The 18946-nt window shown below is 38.0% G+C and overlaps 1 protein-coding gene across 50 annotated transcripts in view; it reads left to right on the top strand.

The window, feature by feature from the left end:
- Window positions 1-18946, top strand: part of TTN (titin) — a 324829-nt gene that overhangs the window by 91951 nt on the left and 213932 nt on the right. For all 50 annotated transcript variants that reach the window (XM_069068526.1, XM_069068527.1, XM_069068543.1 and 47 more), the window contains 34 exons: window positions 537-1100; window positions 1637-1918; window positions 2019-2297; window positions 2776-3054; window positions 3147-3425; window positions 3541-3828; window positions 3947-4225; window positions 4319-4600; window positions 4704-4982; window positions 5089-5367; window positions 5473-5751; window positions 5894-6181; window positions 6323-6601; window positions 6814-7095; window positions 7198-7476; window positions 7598-7876; window positions 7990-8268; window positions 8375-8662; window positions 8904-9182; window positions 9436-9717; window positions 11480-11758; window positions 11902-12180; window positions 13227-13505; window positions 13607-13894; window positions 14093-14371; window positions 14483-14761; window positions 14857-15135; window positions 15254-15541; window positions 15660-15947; window positions 16619-16900; window positions 17182-17460; window positions 17593-17874; window positions 18043-18321; window positions 18442-18729. In XM_069068526.1, the coding sequence (XP_068924627.1) occupies window positions 537-1100; window positions 1637-1918; window positions 2019-2297; window positions 2776-3054; window positions 3147-3425; window positions 3541-3828; window positions 3947-4225; window positions 4319-4600; window positions 4704-4982; window positions 5089-5367; window positions 5473-5751; window positions 5894-6181; window positions 6323-6601; window positions 6814-7095; window positions 7198-7476; window positions 7598-7876; window positions 7990-8268; window positions 8375-8662; window positions 8904-9182; window positions 9436-9717; window positions 11480-11758; window positions 11902-12180; window positions 13227-13505; window positions 13607-13894; window positions 14093-14371; window positions 14483-14761; window positions 14857-15135; window positions 15254-15541; window positions 15660-15947; window positions 16619-16900; window positions 17182-17460; window positions 17593-17874; window positions 18043-18321; window positions 18442-18729 (9852 nt within the window). The remainder of the gene's footprint in view (window positions 1-536; window positions 1101-1636; window positions 1919-2018; window positions 2298-2775; window positions 3055-3146; window positions 3426-3540; window positions 3829-3946; window positions 4226-4318; window positions 4601-4703; window positions 4983-5088; window positions 5368-5472; window positions 5752-5893; window positions 6182-6322; window positions 6602-6813; window positions 7096-7197; window positions 7477-7597; window positions 7877-7989; window positions 8269-8374; window positions 8663-8903; window positions 9183-9435; window positions 9718-11479; window positions 11759-11901; window positions 12181-13226; window positions 13506-13606; window positions 13895-14092; window positions 14372-14482; window positions 14762-14856; window positions 15136-15253; window positions 15542-15659; window positions 15948-16618; window positions 16901-17181; window positions 17461-17592; window positions 17875-18042; window positions 18322-18441; window positions 18730-18946) is intronic.

Genomic DNA, 18946 nt, shown 5'->3' with positions numbered 1-18946 from the left:
CCATTTGGAAGCTCAGTCATTTAGGTGTTTGGTGGAAGGGTTCATGAGGGGAAGAGGGATGAGGAGTGTGGGAACCTCCTCCTTGCATAATATCCTTGGCCACCATGATCCATAATATTCCTTTCTCTTTAGAAAAGTAAACTGCTAATTAAGCTCTGGTTCTCTGATGCTATTCTTTGTCTTTTTAGCACACTTTCTTTGAACAACATGAAATAAGAAATTGGCTGAGTTACTGATTAGATACTTCAGAACCATCTGCCATTAATAATGAGATATCTTTAGGATTTGGACTAATATTATGGCGTAAGGCAGCATCTGGAGGCTATTATAATCTATACATTTACATTGACTTTCTGCTGTAAAGAATGCTATCATTTCTTTCCTTTGGTAGTCCCTGTGGTCTCGCTGTTTCATTGTTCTCTTTTTAAGTAATGACTATCTTAAGACATAAATCATCTTTTTTTCTGTCTTAAATGTAGAGACACAAGATCTGAATGCAAACTGAATATAATGATTTTTAAAATTTCTTTTTGCAGAGGCATTTCCTCCAACCTTTCTATCAAGACCTAAGTCAGTTACAACTTTTGTTGGGAAGGCAACCAAATTCATTTGTACAGTGTCAGGGACCCCTGTGATTGACACCATTTGGCAGAAAGATGGCATTGCCATTTCACCTTCACCTAAATGCAAGATTTCAGATGCAGACAACAAACACATTTTAGAGCTTTCAAATCTTACTGCACAAGACAGAGGAGTCTACTCTTGCAAGGCCTCTAACAAGTTTGGGGCAGACATCTGCCAAGCAGAGCTGATCATAATTGATAAGCCACATTTCATTAAAGAATTAGAATCTGTACAATCTGCCGTCAATAAGAAGGTACATCTTGAATGCCAAGTGGATGAAGATCGAAAAGTGACAATAACATGGAGTAAAGATGGGCAAAAAATCCCTGCTGGAAAAGATTTTAAGATCTATTTTGAGGATAAAATAGCATCCCTTGAGATTCCTCTGGCCAAACTAAAGGATTCAGGGAATTATGTCTGCACAGCCTCCAATGAGGCTGGAAGCAGCTCCTCTTCTGCCACTGTCTCTGTCCGAGGTAAGCCTTGGTTTCTCCCCATCGATGTTTATGTCATGCCATTGTCAGAAATATAATAGAAATTTTTTAATGGAGTCAGGGGTAGGGAATCTATAGATAATAAACTTTGCTATTAAATAATTTCATTCTTCACAAATGCTTTGGGGAATCTTCCCCTCTCTCTCCCTTCCCCCCACCTTAAGATGTATTTGTTTTTCTTCTTTTGAGTCTCTGTTTATAATTATTTTTCTCCCCAAAATTTATCGCTTTAAGAATTCTTGAATGTTTGGTGTGTATGTGTGTGTGTATACAAGTGTGTTAAACCTCTTCATTTTAAAAAGTGGTCTTTAGTTAACACCAATTTTGTACTGGGGAGCTGAGAAAAGAGTCTAGTATTGACTGAATATGGATGGGTGGAGGCAACACAGCTTTCATCACATTCATGTCTCTTCTGTCCTTTTGTACTATTTCTGTCTGTTTTTCCTTTGTGAATTTCATGTTTCAGGTGTTTTTTTCCCTTTTCTTTCTTTCTTTTTTTCTTTGTAAACTTCATTTAGAACCACCATCCTTTGTGAAGAAGGTGGATCCATCTTATTTAATGCTCCCAGGTGAATCAGCACGTCTCCACTGCAAACTCAAAGGTTCTCCTGTGATCCAGGTCACCTGGTTTAAAAATAACAAAGAACTTAGTGAAAGTAACACAATCCGAATGTCTTTTGCCAACTCTGAGGCTGTGCTTGATATCACTAATGTGAAAGTGGAGGACAGTGGAAGCTACTCATGTGAAGCAATTAATGATGTTGGCAGTGATAGCTGCAGTACTGAGATAATTATCAAAGGTTTGTTTTCACAGTTACTGCCTGCCATTATTCAGAGTAATACATTACTTTATCCATTGCTTGTAACTAATTCTCTATTGGTGATTTAATGCTTTTGTAGAACCCCCTTCTTTCATCAAAACTCTTGAGCCGGCAGAGATAGTGAAAGGAACCAATGCTCTTCTTCATTGTGAAATCTCGGGCACTGGACCCTTTGAAATTAGCTGGTTTAAACAGAAGAAGCAAATTCGAAGTAGCAAGAAATACAGGTTGCTTTCTCAGAAGTCTCTTGTGTCTTTGGAGATATTCTCATTTAATAGTGCAGATGTCGGCGAATACGAGTGTGTGGTAGCTAATGAGGTTGGGAAGTGTGGCTGCAGTGCGACATTCATCCTAAAAGGTCAGTGATTGAAAACTAATATCTTTTAAAGCTGTCAACAAAATACCTTCTTATTCAGATCAAACTAGTGTGTTCTCTTCTAATATTTTCTTAAAACTGCATTTTATCTTTGGCTTACCCCCCTCATGGGAACAGATTCAGCAACTCCATTCATTCAGTGGTCCAGACAGTAGCATAAATCCTTATTCCTGATAACAAAGGAGAGACACACAATAAGTCATTTATCATCCATCCCTACAAAGATCAAAGAAAGCTCTTAAATCTACTTTTCTCCTATCCCTAGAATCAAATTATAATTCTTCTTAAAACATTTATCAGTTCTTCTGGGTAATTGATGGTGTAGTATAACATAGTGTTTGGGCCAAATAAACCCAACCGAGATAAGTCACCTAAAATATATACAGGGTGTATATTAAAATGTACAGTAACAGGAGAGTTTTGGTTTTTAAAAATGTTTTCTTTTTCCTCTTTAAATTAGAACCACCAACTTTTGTAAAGAAAGTAGACGATTTTACTGCCCTAGCAGGACAAACAGTTACTTTGCAAGCAGCTGTAAGGGGGTCAGAACCTATTTCCGTCACCTGGATGAAAGGACAAGACATCATTAAAGAAGACGATAAAATCAAAATGAGCTTTTCTAATGGTGTCGCGCTTTTGCTAATCCCTGACGTCCAGATTAGTTTTAGTGGCAAATATACTTGCCTAGCTGAGAATGAAGCTGGAAGTCAAACGTCTGTCGGGGAATTAATGGTTAAAGGTCAGTGTAGGAACATTTTAAACTTTGCATTTTCATTTACAGTGAAGTCTTAAAGCTCTTTTCTAAATCACAATTCTTTAATACCACCATAGAACCAGCCAAGATAATAGAGAGAGCAGAGCTGATTCAGGTGACTGCCGGAGACCCAGCAACCCTGGAGTACACTGTTTCAGGCACTCCAGAACTTAAGCCTAAGTGGTATAAAGATGGAAAACCGATGGTTTCCAGTAAAAAATACAGATTCAGTTTTAAGAACAATATTGCCCAGCTCAAGTTTTACTCTGCTGAACTACACGATAGTGGTCAATACACATTTGAGATTTCAAATGAAGTTGGAAGCAGTTCCTGTGAGACAACTTTTACTGTTCTGGGTTAGTATTTTTAAACACACTTAATATATCTTATTTTTCAACACAATGAATAGAAAGAAAAAAAACACTTAGTCACTTCCCATTTTATTTTTTTCTTTTGTTGTGCCATGCACAGATCGCGACATTGCTCCATTCTTTACCAAACCCTTACGCAACACAGACAGCGTGGTCAGTGGTGGCTGTCGCCTGGACTGCAAAATTGCCGGCTCCCTTCCAATGAGGGTATCCTGGTATAAGGATGGCAAAGAAATCGCTTCATCAGACAGATACAGAATATCTTTTGTGGAAGGCACAGCCTCCTTAGAGATAAGCAGAGTAGACATGAGTGACGCAGGGAACTTCACATGCCGTGCCACGAATTCTGTTGGAAGCAAAGACAGCAGTGGTGCTTTAATTGTCCAAGGTTGGAGAAAACACTTTCCTTTTACTTCTTACTACACAGTATTCCATAATTAAGCCTTCTTGACTTCTAGATCTTGCCTCTTAACTCACTGAAATTGTTTCTTATAACTTTTCTTCAGAACCTCCCAGCTTTGTCGTTAAACCTGGGTCAAGGGACTTAATACCTGGATCCACCGTGTGTCTAAAGAGTACTTTTAAAGGATCAACTCCACTCACCATCAGATGGTTTAAAGGGGACAAGGAATTGGTGTCTGGTGGCAGCTGCTATATTACCAAAGAATCTTTAGAGAGTTCCCTGGAACTCTATGCAGTTAAAACATCAGACTCAGGCAAATACACCTGTAAAGTCAGCAATGTGGCCGGAGCAGTGGAATGCAGTGCAAACTTGTTTGTGAAAGGTTTGCCTTGTTTTCTTGACCTCTTTGTGCTGGCTATTTTGCAGTGTCTTTACTTCTTTTTCTCTCTTCTTAATAACTTTCTCCATTCCACAGAACCTGCTACCTTTGTGGAAAAGCTAGAGCCCTCACAACTCTTGAAAACAGGAGACTCAACTCAGTTAGCCTGCAAAGTCACAGGCACCCCTCCTATTAAAATAACCTGGTTTGTCAATGACAGAGAAATTAAGGAGAGCAGTAAACACAAAATGTCTTTTGTGGATTCTGTTGCCATCCTCAGGCTTACAGATATTGCCATTGAAGACAGTGGAGAATACATGTGTGAAGCTCAAAATGAAGCAGGAAGTGACCACTGCAGTAGTATTATCATAGTGAAAGGTGTGTGTTTGTTCATTTTGCCTCCGGTATTACCAAGGGTTTGGGCCCAAAGCAAACATCCCACACCCTTATTAACCAAAAACAATCTTCTTTTGTGCTATAGAGTCACCTTACTTTAGCAAGAAGTTCCAGCCAATTGAAGTTTTGAGAGAATATGACGTGATGCTGTTGGCTGAGGTAGCAGGCACTCCTCCCTTTGAGATTACTTGGTTCAAAGACAACACAACTCTTCGAAGTGGTAGAAAGTATAAAACATTCATTCAGGATCGGTTGGTTAGCCTTCAGGTTCTCAAGTTTGATGTGCCTGACGCTGGTGAATACCAGTGTAGGGTGACCAATGAGGTGGGCAGCAGCACTTGCAGCGCTAAGGTCACTTTAAAAGGTTAGTGTCCCCTAGAAATATAGGCATGCCTTAATCGAGTGCCAGTTCTACATTTTACCGGTGTTGCTTCAGAACTGGTTCTCATGAAGAATTTATTTTTCGATAGAACCTCCGGTATTTATCAAGAAGATCGAGAGCACGAGTTCCCTGCAGGGTGGCACCGCAGCATTCCAGGGCACTCTTAAAGGCTCTTTGCCAATCACTGTGACTTGGTTAAAAGATAATGATGAGATCACCGAAGATGACAATATAAGAATGACATTTGAGAATAATGTAGCCAGTCTGTATATCAGTGGCATTGAAGTAAAGCATGATGGGAAATATTTCTGTGAAGCCAAAAATGACGCAGGCATACAGAGATGCTCTGCTTTACTCTCAGTAAAAGGTTAGTTCAGCACAGTTCTCCCTGATCCTTGGGAAGATATTGACCTGAAAGCCTCTCTCCATTAAACATTCATAAATCCATATCTTATCCTTGTGTTTGCTACAGAACCAGCAACGATCACAGATGAGGCTGTGTCTATAGATGTTACCCAAGGTGACCCAGCAACCTTGCAGGTTAAATTTTCAGGAACTAAAGAGATAACAGCCAAATGGTTCAAAGATGGAAAAGAATTGACTCTGGGCCCCAAATATAAAATCAGTGTCACTGACACAGTCTCCATCCTGAAGATTATATCCACAGAAAAGCAAGACAGTGGAGAATACACCTTTGAGGTTCAAAATGACGTTGGGAGGAGTAGCTGTAAAGCTAGCATAAATGTCCTAGGTTTGTATTCCTCTTGGTGGTGGTAGAGAGCAGTATTGACATTTGCCCACTACTTTATCTTTCACACCTCCAAAAGGTTTCTGTCCTAACGCTTCTTTTTTTTCTTTCTTTTCTTTTTTTTTTTTGCCTTTCTGATGGACAGATCTAATCATACCTCCTTCGTTCACCAAAAAGCTAAAGAAAATGGATAGCATTAAAGGTTCTTTCATTGACTTAGAATGTATAGTAGCTGGGTCCCACCCTATAAGCATCCAGTGGTTCAAAGATGACCAAGAGATACTTGCTAGTGAAAAATACAAATTCTCTTTCCATGACAACACTGCATTTTTGGAAATTAGCCAGCTGGAAGGTGCAGACAGCGGCACATATATTTGTGCTGCCACAAATAAAGCAGGCCATAACCAGTGCTCTGGATATCTGACAGTCAAAGGTTTGGAACTTTTGTTTTTCATTTAATAAGAAAGACATGTGATGTCTCATTTCTTAAGTTTCAAATACACTTCTCAAATCTAAAACAAATCTTCCTGCTCTTCTCCTCCCCTATTCCTCCTCCTTTTTTATACCTCCTTAGAGCCCCCTTACTTTGTGGAAAAGCCACAGTCCCAAGATGTGGCCCCCAGCTCTCGTGTTCAGATGAAAGCTCTTGTAGGTGGTACAGCACCCTTGACTATAAAGTGGTTTAAAGATAATAAAGAATTGCACTCTGGAGCAGCTCGTTCTGTCTGGAAAGATGATACTTCAACTATCCTAGAACTCTTTTCAGTCAAAAGTGTGGATTCTGGAACCTACACTTGCCAGCTAAGCAATGATGTTGGCACAGTCACTTGTAAAACGACTCTTTTTGTAAAAGGTCTGGATTTTTGTGTCTCTTTCCTTTCTTAATTTTTTCAGGGCCAGGGTTTGGAAGGAGTTGGGATTGTGGTGGTAATGATTGCCAGCTGGGATTATTCCTGTCTTGGTATGGGGGGGGGGGGGGGTTGTGATTTAATAAAAAGAAATCTTGCTGGTACTTTTTTTTAACCTTCTAGAACTTAAAACTTATCACCTTTTGTCCACATATAGAACTTCCTCAGTTTATTAAGAAGCCAAGTCCTGTGTTAGTATTGCGGAAAGGACAGTCAACAACTTTCGAATGCCAAATAACAGGCACCCCAGAGATTAAAGTCTCCTGGTACTTGGATGGGAATGAAATAACAGCTGTGGACAAGTATGGCATCTCCTTCATTGATGGCTTAGCCACTTTCCAGATTTCAGGGGCTAGGATAGAAGACAGTGGAACCTATGTCTGTGAGGCCCGGAATGATGCTGGCACTTCAAGTTGTAGCATTGAGTTGAAAGTAAAAGGTCCGTGGTTTGAATCTCTTGCCCCCATTTGACTTTGTCCTCCTCTAGGTTTTAGGCTTTCTTTTGAGTAAGCTAGATCTTGTCTTCCTTTTGAATTTTTAGAACCTCCCACATTTGTAAGGGAGCTGAAACCTGTGGAAGTAGTCAAAGACAGAGATGTGGAGCTTGAGTGTGAAGTAAAGGGCACTGCTCCATTTGAAGTTACCTGGCTCAAGAATAACAAGGAAATTCGAAGCAGCAAAAAATATACACTGACTGACAGAGTGTCAGTATTTAATCTCCATATAACCAAGTGTGACCCTTCAGATACTGGTGAATATCAGTGCATTGTATCCAACGAAGGTGGAAGCTGCTCTTGCAGTACCAGAGTCAGTCTGAAAGGTCAGTGACAGAAAACAAGCAGGATGACCCATCTTCCATCCTATAATATATTTTAATGACTATTTATGCCTACAAAGTCAAATAATTTTCCTTCCTCCCATACTGTCTTATTTAATAACAGAGCCACCTTCATTCACAAAGAAGATAGAAAATGTGATGACAGTTTTGAAAAGCTCAGCTGTTTTCCAGGCCACAGTGGCAGGTTCTCCCCCTCTTTCTGTGGTGTGGCTAAAAGACGATCAGATTATTGATGAAGACGATAATATGCATATTTCATTCGTGAATAATGTGGCTACCCTACAGATAAGAATGGTGGATAATGGTCACAGTGGCAGATACACCTGTCAAGCAAAGAATGAGTCAGGAGTTGAAAAGTGTTATGCTTTCCTCTTAGTACAAGGTGTGTGAGCCATTCTCTTTAAATATTATTCTATAGAGGCACATCTTTTAATAGGCTCACATTATCTCTGGGAAGAAAATAATTTGTTTAATCATGCTTTGATTTTACCACAGAACCAGCGCAAATAATAGAGAAGGCTAAATCAGTTGATGCAACTGAAAAAGACCCAGTGACTCTTGAATGTGTTGTGGCTGGAACCCCTGAACTCCGAGTGAAATGGCTTAAAGATGGTAGACCCATTGTGCCCAGTAGATACTTTGCAATGAGTTTTGAAAACAATATTGCCAGTTTCAGAATTCAGTCAGTAATGAAGCAGGACAGCGGTCAGTATACTTTCAAGGTTGAAAATGACTTTGGAAGCAGTAGCTGTGATGCCTACTTAAGAGTTCTAGGTTTGTATTCTCATTTCAACTTGCTCATTCAATTTCTGCAAAGCTCTTTACAGAAGTAAAGCAATATGTTAATGGGTACTTATTTTGGGGCATTTCTCTTGGGCAGATGAGACAATTCCTCCAACGTTCACCAAAAAACTAACCAAAATGGATAAAGTTCTGGGCTCCTCTATTCAAATGGAGTGTAAAGTTTCAGGCTCACTCCCAATTAATGCCCAGTGGTATAAGGATGGAAAGGAAATATCAGCCAGTGCAAAATACAGACTTGTGTGCCATGAGAACACTGTGGCATTGGAGGTTAATAATCTTGAATTAGAAGACACTGCAAATTATACATGCAAGGTTGCAAATGTAGCAGGAGACGCTGCATGTAGTGGAATCTTAACCGTGAAAGGTTTGCAAACTCTTTACTTCTTCTTGATTCTTATTTATTAATAATTTTAAAATAGATCACTCTTATTGTCTTTGAAGCTAAAAATCATTCTTAGAAGTTGTTTCTTTACATGTCTTTCACTTATCTAAGAAAGTTTTAATATTTTGAACATTTCTTTTTTATATCATTTTCTTATTAAAATTGTGAAAATACTTACACAGGTAGGATTTTAATTCAACCTCTTTTTTCTTAAAAACTATAGAGCCACCAAGCTTCCTAGTGAAACCTGAAAGACAACAAGCTGTGCCAGATTCAACAGTGGAATTTAAGGCAGTCCTAAGAGGAACACCACCATTTAAAATAAAGTGGTTTAAAGATGAGGTTGAACTTGAATCTGGACCTAAATGCTTTATTGGCCTGGAAGGGTCAACAGGTTTCTTAAATCTCTACTCTGTGGATTCCTCAAAGACTGGACATTACACTTGCCAAGTTACCAATGATGTTGGTAGCGACTCTTGTACAACAACGTTGTTTGTAACAGGTGTGCGGTCCTGATTGTTTTATGTTTCTGTCTCTTTGTGTGTCTCTTGCTCTTTCTATACTCAGCTGTTAAGCATCTTTCTAATTACTACTTTCAATGAACTTCCAAATTTTGAGATAGTCTGAACATTAATTTTTAAGTTAGTATTGCTCTTTCTAATCTCTTCCCATTGTACTGTTCAATCAAAAGCATGTGATTCCCCCTTTCTAATCCTTTGCACTCACTTTAGCCTCTTTTTTTCTTGGCTTCATAGAACCACCAAAGTTTGTTAAGAAATTAGAAGCAACCAGAATAGTGAAAGCAGGGGACTCAACACGACTCGAGTGCAAATTGAGCGGATCTCCTGAAATAAGAGTCAGATGGTACAAAAATGACCATGAATTGTCAGCCAGTGAAAAATACACAATGTCCTTCATTGAGTCAGTGGCCGTGATACAGATGAACAACCTTGGCACTGAGGACAGCGGTGATTTCATATGTGAAGCTCATAATCCTGCTGGTAGCACAAGCTGTAGCACAAAGGTCATAGTCAAAGGTTAGCAGTCTCTCTCTCTTATTAACTGGAGCACAGTATCTTGCTTACAGTGAGTGAGGTGGCTCATTTCATTTTTTTTCTTCTCTTGTTGTCAAGTTCCATTTTCATTATTTTTTGGAGAAATGTAAGCTGATCTTTGGGCGCATTGAGCCTTTCACAAATGTTCTTTACATATATTTCCTTGGGAACCTGTTTGGAAATCATATTTTCAGAATTATGTTGTGTCTCATTTTAAAAGACTTTCAGGAGTTGTTCCTATTATGACTTAATCTCTGTCCCATATAATGAACAGTTTTACAATGAGTTGGGAAGTGATTTTATTATCCAATCCAGCCCTCTTTGTCCTGTTAGTTTTGCACTTGGTCTAACTTGATTTCTAAAGAAGTGCAAAATGACAAATTTGCCACTTCGAGAAGAAGGAATATTTGTCCTGCAGAAGAGGTATAAAGATGACCTGTCAGCACCATCACCATTGTCATCATTACTATCATCAGTGACAAACATTATTAAGTACCATGAATGATGATAATATTTCTTAAAATGTGATTTTTTTTATTAATCTACCTGAAGTAACAGGCAGGGGCTCCTGAAAATCCACAAAACAAAGAATAACGATATTCCTAACAATATTAACTGTTCAAGTGAATAGAGTAGTGGATAGAGAACTGTCTTTAAAACCAAGAAGATCTGGCTTCTGAGACACATTGGCAGTGTAAACCAGGATGAGTCACCTAATCTGTCAATGTTCTAACCTAAGGTATCAAAAGTATGACCTGCTGGCCCCCTTATGGGCCCACACTATTCCCAACTGCATCCAGAGTCAGATTAAAATCTTATCCGGAAATATCAAAATATGTAAAAATACAATAAAATATAAATGATATGAGCATATGGTTTTCTAACTCAATATGAGACCTGCAGGAATTCTTAAATATCATTTAGGGTCCTCCTTTTATATTTAGTTGGACACCACTGCTCTAAGCAGCTTTCAAAGCCTAAATAAATTGCAGAGAATGGGTTGATCCACATTGACTCTGCCAATGAAATTGCAAGGGTAGTCCCCATCTCTGTTTATTGTTAGTATTAATTAACAGTAGCAGTAACAGTGATAATTTCGCTGACAGAATTTTAAAAGCTAATGTAGTTCATTAATTAGTAAATTAGTAATAATGCAACAACATACAGTTTGTTAATCAGTAAATTACTAAATAACTAGTGAATTATTAATTAGTAAATCGCTAAATTGATGGGTAAATTGCTATTTTCTTTTTATAAAATTAGAAATTTTGGGCACCTAGGTGGCACAGTGACTAGAACACCAGCCCTGAAGTCAGGAGGACCTGAGTTCAAATCTGGCCTCAGACACTTAACACTAGCCATGTGACCTTGGGCAAGTCACTTAATGCCAATTGCCCTGCCCTCCCCACTCCAAAAAGCAGAAGAAAACCCAAAAAACTACTGAGTATCAACAAATATAATTCCTTTTTTTTCCTCTCACCATTTTCACATGAGTTTTGTTGTTGTTGCTTTTAATCTGACAGAAATGAGCACAGTGAAGTTCACAGGGACTCAGGAGCCCTGGGTTCTGGTCTTAGGTCTGTCACTGACAAACCCACTGGTAGTTTTGAGCCTATCACTTCATCTATAAAAAAGGAAAGGATCAGACTAGATAACCTCAATGATACTTTCCACCTCTAACATTCAATGATTCTTTGAAATTCAATAAACTAAGGTCATGGGAAATTCTTTTTTTTTTTTACAGAACCACCTGTTTTTAGCAGCACACCCCCTCTTGTAGATACCCTTAAGGGTGCTGAAGTTAGCCTTGAATGTGAACTTTCCGGAACACCACCATTTGAGGTGGTTTGGTATAAAGATAAGAGACAACTCCGAAGTAGCAAAAAATACAAGATCGCATCTAAAAATTTCCATGCAAGCATTCATATCTTAAATATTGAAACATCAGATATTGGTGAATATCACTGCAAAGCACAAAATGAGGTGGGAAGTGATACGTGCATTTGTACTGTAAAGTTAAAAGGTAAGCATATTGGTATCACTGATGTCAGTAATATGCAAAATCTCTATTCTTTTTCTCTTACTTCTGCTCTCCCCACCCTAAAAAAAAAAAACCTAACTATATTTCTATCTTTTTACAACTCTTGTTCATCTTTTCTTGTTCAGAACCACCTAGATTTGTCACAAAACTTAACAGCCTCACTGTTGTGGTTGGTGAACCTGCTGAGTTACAAGCAACCATTGAAGGTGTCCAGCCAATTTATGTTGAATGGCTTAAAGACAAAGAAGTGATTCGAGAAAGTGAAAATACCAGGATCACATACGTGGAAAATGTCGCAACTCTACAGTTTGCAAAAACAGAACCAGCCCATGCTGGAAAGTACATCTGTCAGATCAGAAATGATGGTGGAATGAGGGAGAACCTTGCCACACTCACTGTTTTAGGTTGGTAAAAGTAATTTCTTGATAGAAAGAAGATATTGAAACCTGGGATGAATTACGGCAAGATACTGACAAAAATCATCTTCCCTAAAAGTCTTCAAAGATTAGATAACTCTGTCTCTTTGCAAGGGTTTTAAGTCAGTGGGTTAGAAGCTTTCAACGTCTTCTGAACCCTAGACTCCCATCAACACTTGCTTTGTCAATAGCCCTATATGTGTGTGTGCTTATATGTATTATGTATATATTATATTACGAAATATATATATATATATATGCATGTGACATTATTTCATTGTATCTTTATAAGGTAGAGCCCGAGAGATGTATTGTCATATTACATTCCTTTTGCTAAGGCAAAAAATGACTTTAAATTAGGTAAATATTGGAAGTAAAGTTAGTGTTGGAAATTCTAGACGTTACTTTCGGTCCAAAAACTAAAGAATACAGAACCAGGAATCCAGGGCCAAATGACAAGAGAAAAATTTACCCTTTCATTTTATGAAATCACCTTTTTTTTGACTTAAGAATTGTACAAATACAATGTAGAAAAATAGTCTTCCACTGAAAATTTGGCAACATTGGTTAGACAGAACAAAAAATCCTAAGCATTTAAAGAGACTGGTTGCTGTAACTATCTCTACCCAATAAAATAGCTTTTTCACATTGCACATTTCTTACACAAAATAATTCATAATAGCAAATGCCCCCGCTCAGAAAACGCTTGAGAGAAAATCAATATAGTTTATGTACAACAATCCAAATGGTTTTAAGACAAAGAGGGACATAAATTTTATCTATAATTGTCACTTACTTATATATAGGTTTCATCTATAATTGCCATCTACTAATGCATTTAGCTTAGTAACAATGTCTTCTAGTTTTATTAACAAGAATGGCTTGGTTCATTTAAAAAAAATAATTTTTAAATGACTTCATGCAACTTTTAAAGAGGGCTAATCTATAATTTTAAAAGTCATTATAAAATTTTATAGTAAAATATGCTAAAATGTAATAATGCATGACAAATGGGGTATAACATTTCATTTCAGAACCTGCAGTCATTGTAGAGAAGGCAGGATCAATGATGGTGACTGTAGGAGAAACTTGTACCTTGGAATGTAAGGTGGCTGGCACCCCTGAACTCTCGGTTGAATGGTATAAAGATGGAAAGTTGCTGACCAGCAGCCAAAAACACAAATTTAGCTTCTTCAACAAAGTGTCTACCCTAAAGATTCTTTCTGTAGAAAAGCAGGATACTGGAACATACACTTTCCAGGTTCAAAATAATGTTGGAAAAAGCAGCTGCACAGCTATGGTTGAGGTTTCAGGTCAGTTAAGTTCTCTTTCTTCTAAATGCTTCCCTGAATTTTCTTTTACATATGTCTCTCCAGTTCAAATTGCTATAAGTGTCTTACATTTTCTTACACAGACCGGATCATTGCTCCCTCTTTTATAAGAAGACTGAAAGACACTAATGGGATTTTGGGCTCTTCTTGTATCTTGGAGTGCAAAGTGTCTGGATCTCCACCTATTTCTGTTGCCTGGTTTCAAGAACAAAATAAGATTGTTAGTGGAGCAAAATACCAAACAACATTTTCAGATAATGTCTGCACTTTGCAGCTGAATTCATTGGACTCATCAGATACGGGCAATTACACGTGTGTAGCTGCTAATGTAGCTGGATCTGATGAATGCAGGGCAGTATTAACTATCCAAGGTCAGTGTTAGATGACAACATTATTTCAAAATATGTGCCTTTATCTTCTGTGCCATAAGTTTCTTTGTCAGAAAATCTCTTTATTTTCATATTAAATATGCAGTTGTATTTAGTGATAATCTTCTTTCAGGGTTAATCATTGTGACACTCTATTTGGAGCTTTCAATTTATTCCCTAATCTTTTCCATGTTTATTTAGAACCACCCTCTTTTGTGAAGGAACCTGATCCCTTGGAAGTTCTACCTGGCAAAAATGTTACTTTCACAAGTGTAATTAGAGGAACACCTCCTTTCAAGGTGGGCTGGTTCAGAGGTGCCAGAGAACTTGTAAAAGGAGACTCCTGCAATATCTATTTTGAGGACACAGTGGCAGAAATGGAATTGTTTAATGTTGACATATCCCAGAGTGGGGAATATACTTGTGTGGTTTCTAATGATGCTGGTAAAGCCTCTTGTACAACTCACCTCTTTGTAAAAGGTTTGCTTAAACTTCTTTGCTCTTTCTATTTGGCAAATGCCAGAAACTTTAATTCAGCTTTCTAGATTAGCGTTCTGGACTTTTGATCATGATAATTTTGTTATTCACTAGAACCTGCTGTATTTTTGAAGAAATTAAGTGATCATTGGGTAGAACCAGGAAAATCCATCATCCTGGAGGGCACATACACTGGGACTCTGCCTATTTCAGTAACCTGGAAAAAGAATGGCGTTCAAATAACTCAGTCGGAAAGATGCAGCATTGTCACAACTGAAAAATCTTGCATCTTAGAAATTGTCAACAGTACTAAAAATGATGCTGGGCAGTACACATGTGAGGTGGTGAATGAGGCTGGAAGGGATATTTGTGAAGCTACGGTATCTACGTTAGGTGCGTTAGCATGTCTGATCTTGGCATCTTACATTCTCCTAACGAGAAATATGGCTGTTGATCCTCACTGCTGATTTTTATGATTTATTCTTTAGAACCACCTTATTTCGTTGCGGAACTGGAACCTCTGGAAGCTGCAGTTGGGGATTCAGCTTCTTTACAATGCCAGGTCGCCGGGACACCAGAAATTACAGTGTCTTGGTACAAAGGAGACACCAAATTAAGACCAACTCCTGAATATAGAACATACTTTACCAACAATGTTGCCACACTTGTTTTTAACAAAGTGAATTTCAGTGACAGTGGAGAGTATGCCTGTGTAGCAGAAAATAATGTAGGAACTGCTGTTTCTAAGACAGTCTTCAGAATTCAAGGTGATTGTTTTAATCAGTTCCTCTTTTCTTGTTCTTTTGACTTCCTGGGAAAATGTTCCATCAAATAAAACCACAAAATACATGTTAATTAATATATTAATATATTACTTTCCTACAGAGCGCCAGCTTCCACCTTCCTTTGCAAGACAATTAAAGGACATTGAGCAAACTGTTGGGTTACCAGTTACTCTAACTTGCCGTTTAAATGGCTCAGCACCTATTCAAGTTTCTTGGTATAGAGATGGGGTGCTTTTAAGAGATGATGAAAATTTGCAGACATCATTTGTCGATAATGTAGCAACTCTCAAAATTTTGCAAACTGACTTGAGTCACTCTGGCCAGTACTCTTGTTCAGCATCCAACCCTCTTGGAACTGCTTCTTCTAGTGCTAGGATGACAGCAAGAGGTTAGTTTCCACACAAACATTTTTTCTTTACTAAACATGTCTTCTTTACATCTTATGCCAAAGTAGAACTGGTCGGATGAGCAAAAATGTGCATTGTGTTTTTCTTTTCGTGTTCTAGAACCCAAGAAATCTCCCTTCTTTGACATTAAGCCTGTATCGATAGATGTCATTGCTGGAGAGAGTGCTGATTTTGAGTGCCATGTCACTGGTGCTCAACCAATGAGGATCACTTGGTCCAAGGATAACAAAGAGATTCGTCCTGGAGGAAACTATACAATCACATGTGTGGGGAATACACCACATTTGAGAATCCTTAAAGTAGGCAAAGGAGACTCTGGCCAGTATACTTGTCAAGCAACTAATGATGTTGGGAAAGACATGTGCTCAGCTCAACTTAGTGTAAAAGGTAGTAGTTAAAATGTCTAGTGACATTTTATATATATATATATATATATATATATTATATATATAAATAAATATATATAAGTAATATAGTGACAAGTCTATGTTCTTTATCATTAAGAGACAATATCTTGACATTATTATTGCTAAACTGTTTCATGTAAACTGCATCTCCCAGAATCTCTACCAATGAGTTGAAATCCTAAATCAAAAATTTCCTCCCTCTCAATTTGGTTGTTTTTTTTTCTTTTTTTTAATCCATGTAGTCTAATATGTGTAGTCATACAAAAAGATAATTGTTGTAATTCATTTTTGTTGAATGTTGCGTTCTTTTTCTATATTATGTAACATTCTTTATCATTACTAAATTTTGTCAGATATAATAGCTTTATATATGTATATGATTATCTGTCCTTTTTTGTTAGCCTTTACATGTCTAGAGTAGAAAGATGTTCATTGGCAGCTCATTCTGTGGTGAAAATAATGATGCCATTATTATAGAAAGATACCTAGGTAGGACATTATTAACTTTTCAAATGGACATTTTGGCACATTCTTTTTATTACTAACAATGAACTCGTTTCTACAAGAACTCTTTAAATTCTCTGTTAAACTCAAATTGTCATTATGCTATCACAGAATTAAAATAACATTTTTCCCTCTTTGGTTTACTAGAACCTCCCAAATTTGTTAAGAAATTAGAAGCTTCGAAAATTGGGAAGCAGGGAACATCCATTCAATTGGAATGCAAGATCAGTGGCTCCCCAGAAATCAAAGTTATGTGGTTCAAAAACGACAGCGAACTTCATGAAAGCTGGAAATATAACATGTCTTTCACGGATTCTGTGGCACTCCTCACTATTAATGAAGCCAGTACTGAAGATAGCGGAGATTATATTTGTGAAGCTCATAATGGTGTTGGTGATGCAAGTTGCAGCACAGCACTCACAGTTAAAGGTTAGAAGACATGAAAACTTCTCTCCATTTTTGTTCCCCTCTAATTTGAACTCCTTTCAAAGTAATATCAATTCAGAAAAAAAAATTTACTAGCAAAGGTATGACTAGAGACTGGAAGCCACCACAAAAAAAAAAAAAAACCCTCAAAAAAACAAAACCCAAGTTGGTATTTGTTCATCTTGTCACACCATTCTTTCTTAATCAAGTTCATTTTGAAAATACTCCTTTCAGTTTTTAGGTAATGATTACTAATTGCTCATCTCTGTTGTTTGTCTTGGTAGCACCTCCTGTGTTCACCCAGAAACCTGCTCCGGTAGGCGCTCTTAAAGGTTCTGATGTAGTCTTCCAATGTGAAATTTCGGGAACGCCTCCATTTGAAGTGGTATGGGTTAAAGACAGAAAACAAGTCCGAAGCAGCAAGAAATTCAAAATTACTTCGAAAAACTATGATACTAGCCTTCATATCCTTAATCTGGAAGCTGCAGACACAGGAGAATATCACTGTAAAGCCACCAATGAGGTGGGAAGTGACACCTGTGTATGTACTCTCAAGTTCAAAGGTTGGTATTCTTGGGCCCATAGATGTACTTCTTCCTGTGATCTTTCTTTCTTTCTCAGTTCTTTTGGCTGCTGATTTGTCTCCATTTTAACCTTGTCCCTTTTTTACTACAACCATGTTTATCTTTCATTAGAACCTCCACGATTTGTGAAGAAGTTAAGTGATACCTCAACCCTTGTAGGACAGCCTGTTCAATTGCAGGCCTTGGTTGAAGGTTTCCAGCCTCTTTCTGTTGTCTGGCTGAAAGACAAAGGTGAAGTCATCAGAGAAAGTGAAAATGTTACCATTACCTTTGTGGATAATGTGGCGACCCTCCAGCTTATGAGGCCTGAGGCTGCCAATTCTGGAAAATATATATGCCAAGTCAAAAATGATGCTGGCATGCGGGAGTGTTCAGCATCCTTATCTGTCCTAGGTTAGTAATTTAATGACAACTTGTGAAAAATAAGACTAACTGGACTCTCACAATTGTTTTGTAAAAAAAAAAAAAACTCACTTTGCCACCTACTTACTGTATCATTTGTACACTATGGTGGCTTTGAGCTGAATTTCCATTTCAATGGTGATTTACCTCTTCTTTTAGAACCAGCCAGAATCTTAGAGAAGCCAGAACCTATGACTGTCACTACTGGAAATCCATTTGCCCTTGAGTGCCTAGTAACAGGAACTCCAGAACTTACCACTAAGTGGTACAAAGATGGAAAAGAATTATCTGCTGACCGCAAACACCAAATTACCTTCCTCAACAAGGTCGCTTCCCTTAAAATCCCCTGTGCAGAGATGAGTGACAAGGGTTTATATAGTTTTGAAGTGAAGAACAGTGTGGGTAAAAGTAACTGCACAGTCTCCGTTCATGTTTCAGGTTAGCCAAAATTTTATTTGCATGATTTGTTCCCTTTCTCTTCTGAGACTCTCTCTTTAGACAACCACAACAAGAACCACAAAATCCAATTTTTGTTTTTGGCTGTGCTTCTTTATACAGATCGTGTTGTACCACCTTCTTTCATAAGAAAATTGAAAAATGTTAATGGGGTTCTGGGCTCCTCCATTCATTTGGAATGCAGAGTTGCTGGATCATCACCTATTTCAGTTGCCTGGTTTCAGAATGGAAACGAGATTGTTAGTGGAGCAAAATACCAATCCACGTTTTCAGAAAATGTCTGTACTTTGAGTTTGAAGCTGTTGGAGCCTTCAGATACAGGGACTTACACTTGTGTGGCCACTAATGTAGCTGGATCTGATGAATGTTCAGCAGTTCTGATTGTACAAGGTCAGTGGGCAAAATGGATGCTTCTTCCACGTGACTTTGTTCCTCTCTTATGTGGTATCTCTTTGTTCTCTGCATAGATTTTATATCACATATCTTTTTTCTTCACATTTCAAAGGTAGTTATGTGATGAGTTTCTCTTTCTCTCTCTCTCTCTCTCTCTCTCTCTCTCTCTCTCTCTCTCTCTCTCTCTCTCTCTCTCTCTCTCTCTCTCTCTCTC

Source organism: Petaurus breviceps, unplaced genomic scaffold (genome assembly GCF_028583685.1).
Source record: "Petaurus breviceps papuanus isolate PSGF00001 unplaced genomic scaffold, PetGlider_PUasm1.0 90763, whole genome shotgun sequence".
NCBI lineage: Eukaryota > Metazoa > Chordata > Mammalia > Diprotodontia > Petauridae > Petaurus > Petaurus breviceps.
Note: the sequence above shows the minus strand (reverse complement) of the source record. Positions and strands in the feature narration are given on the sequence as shown.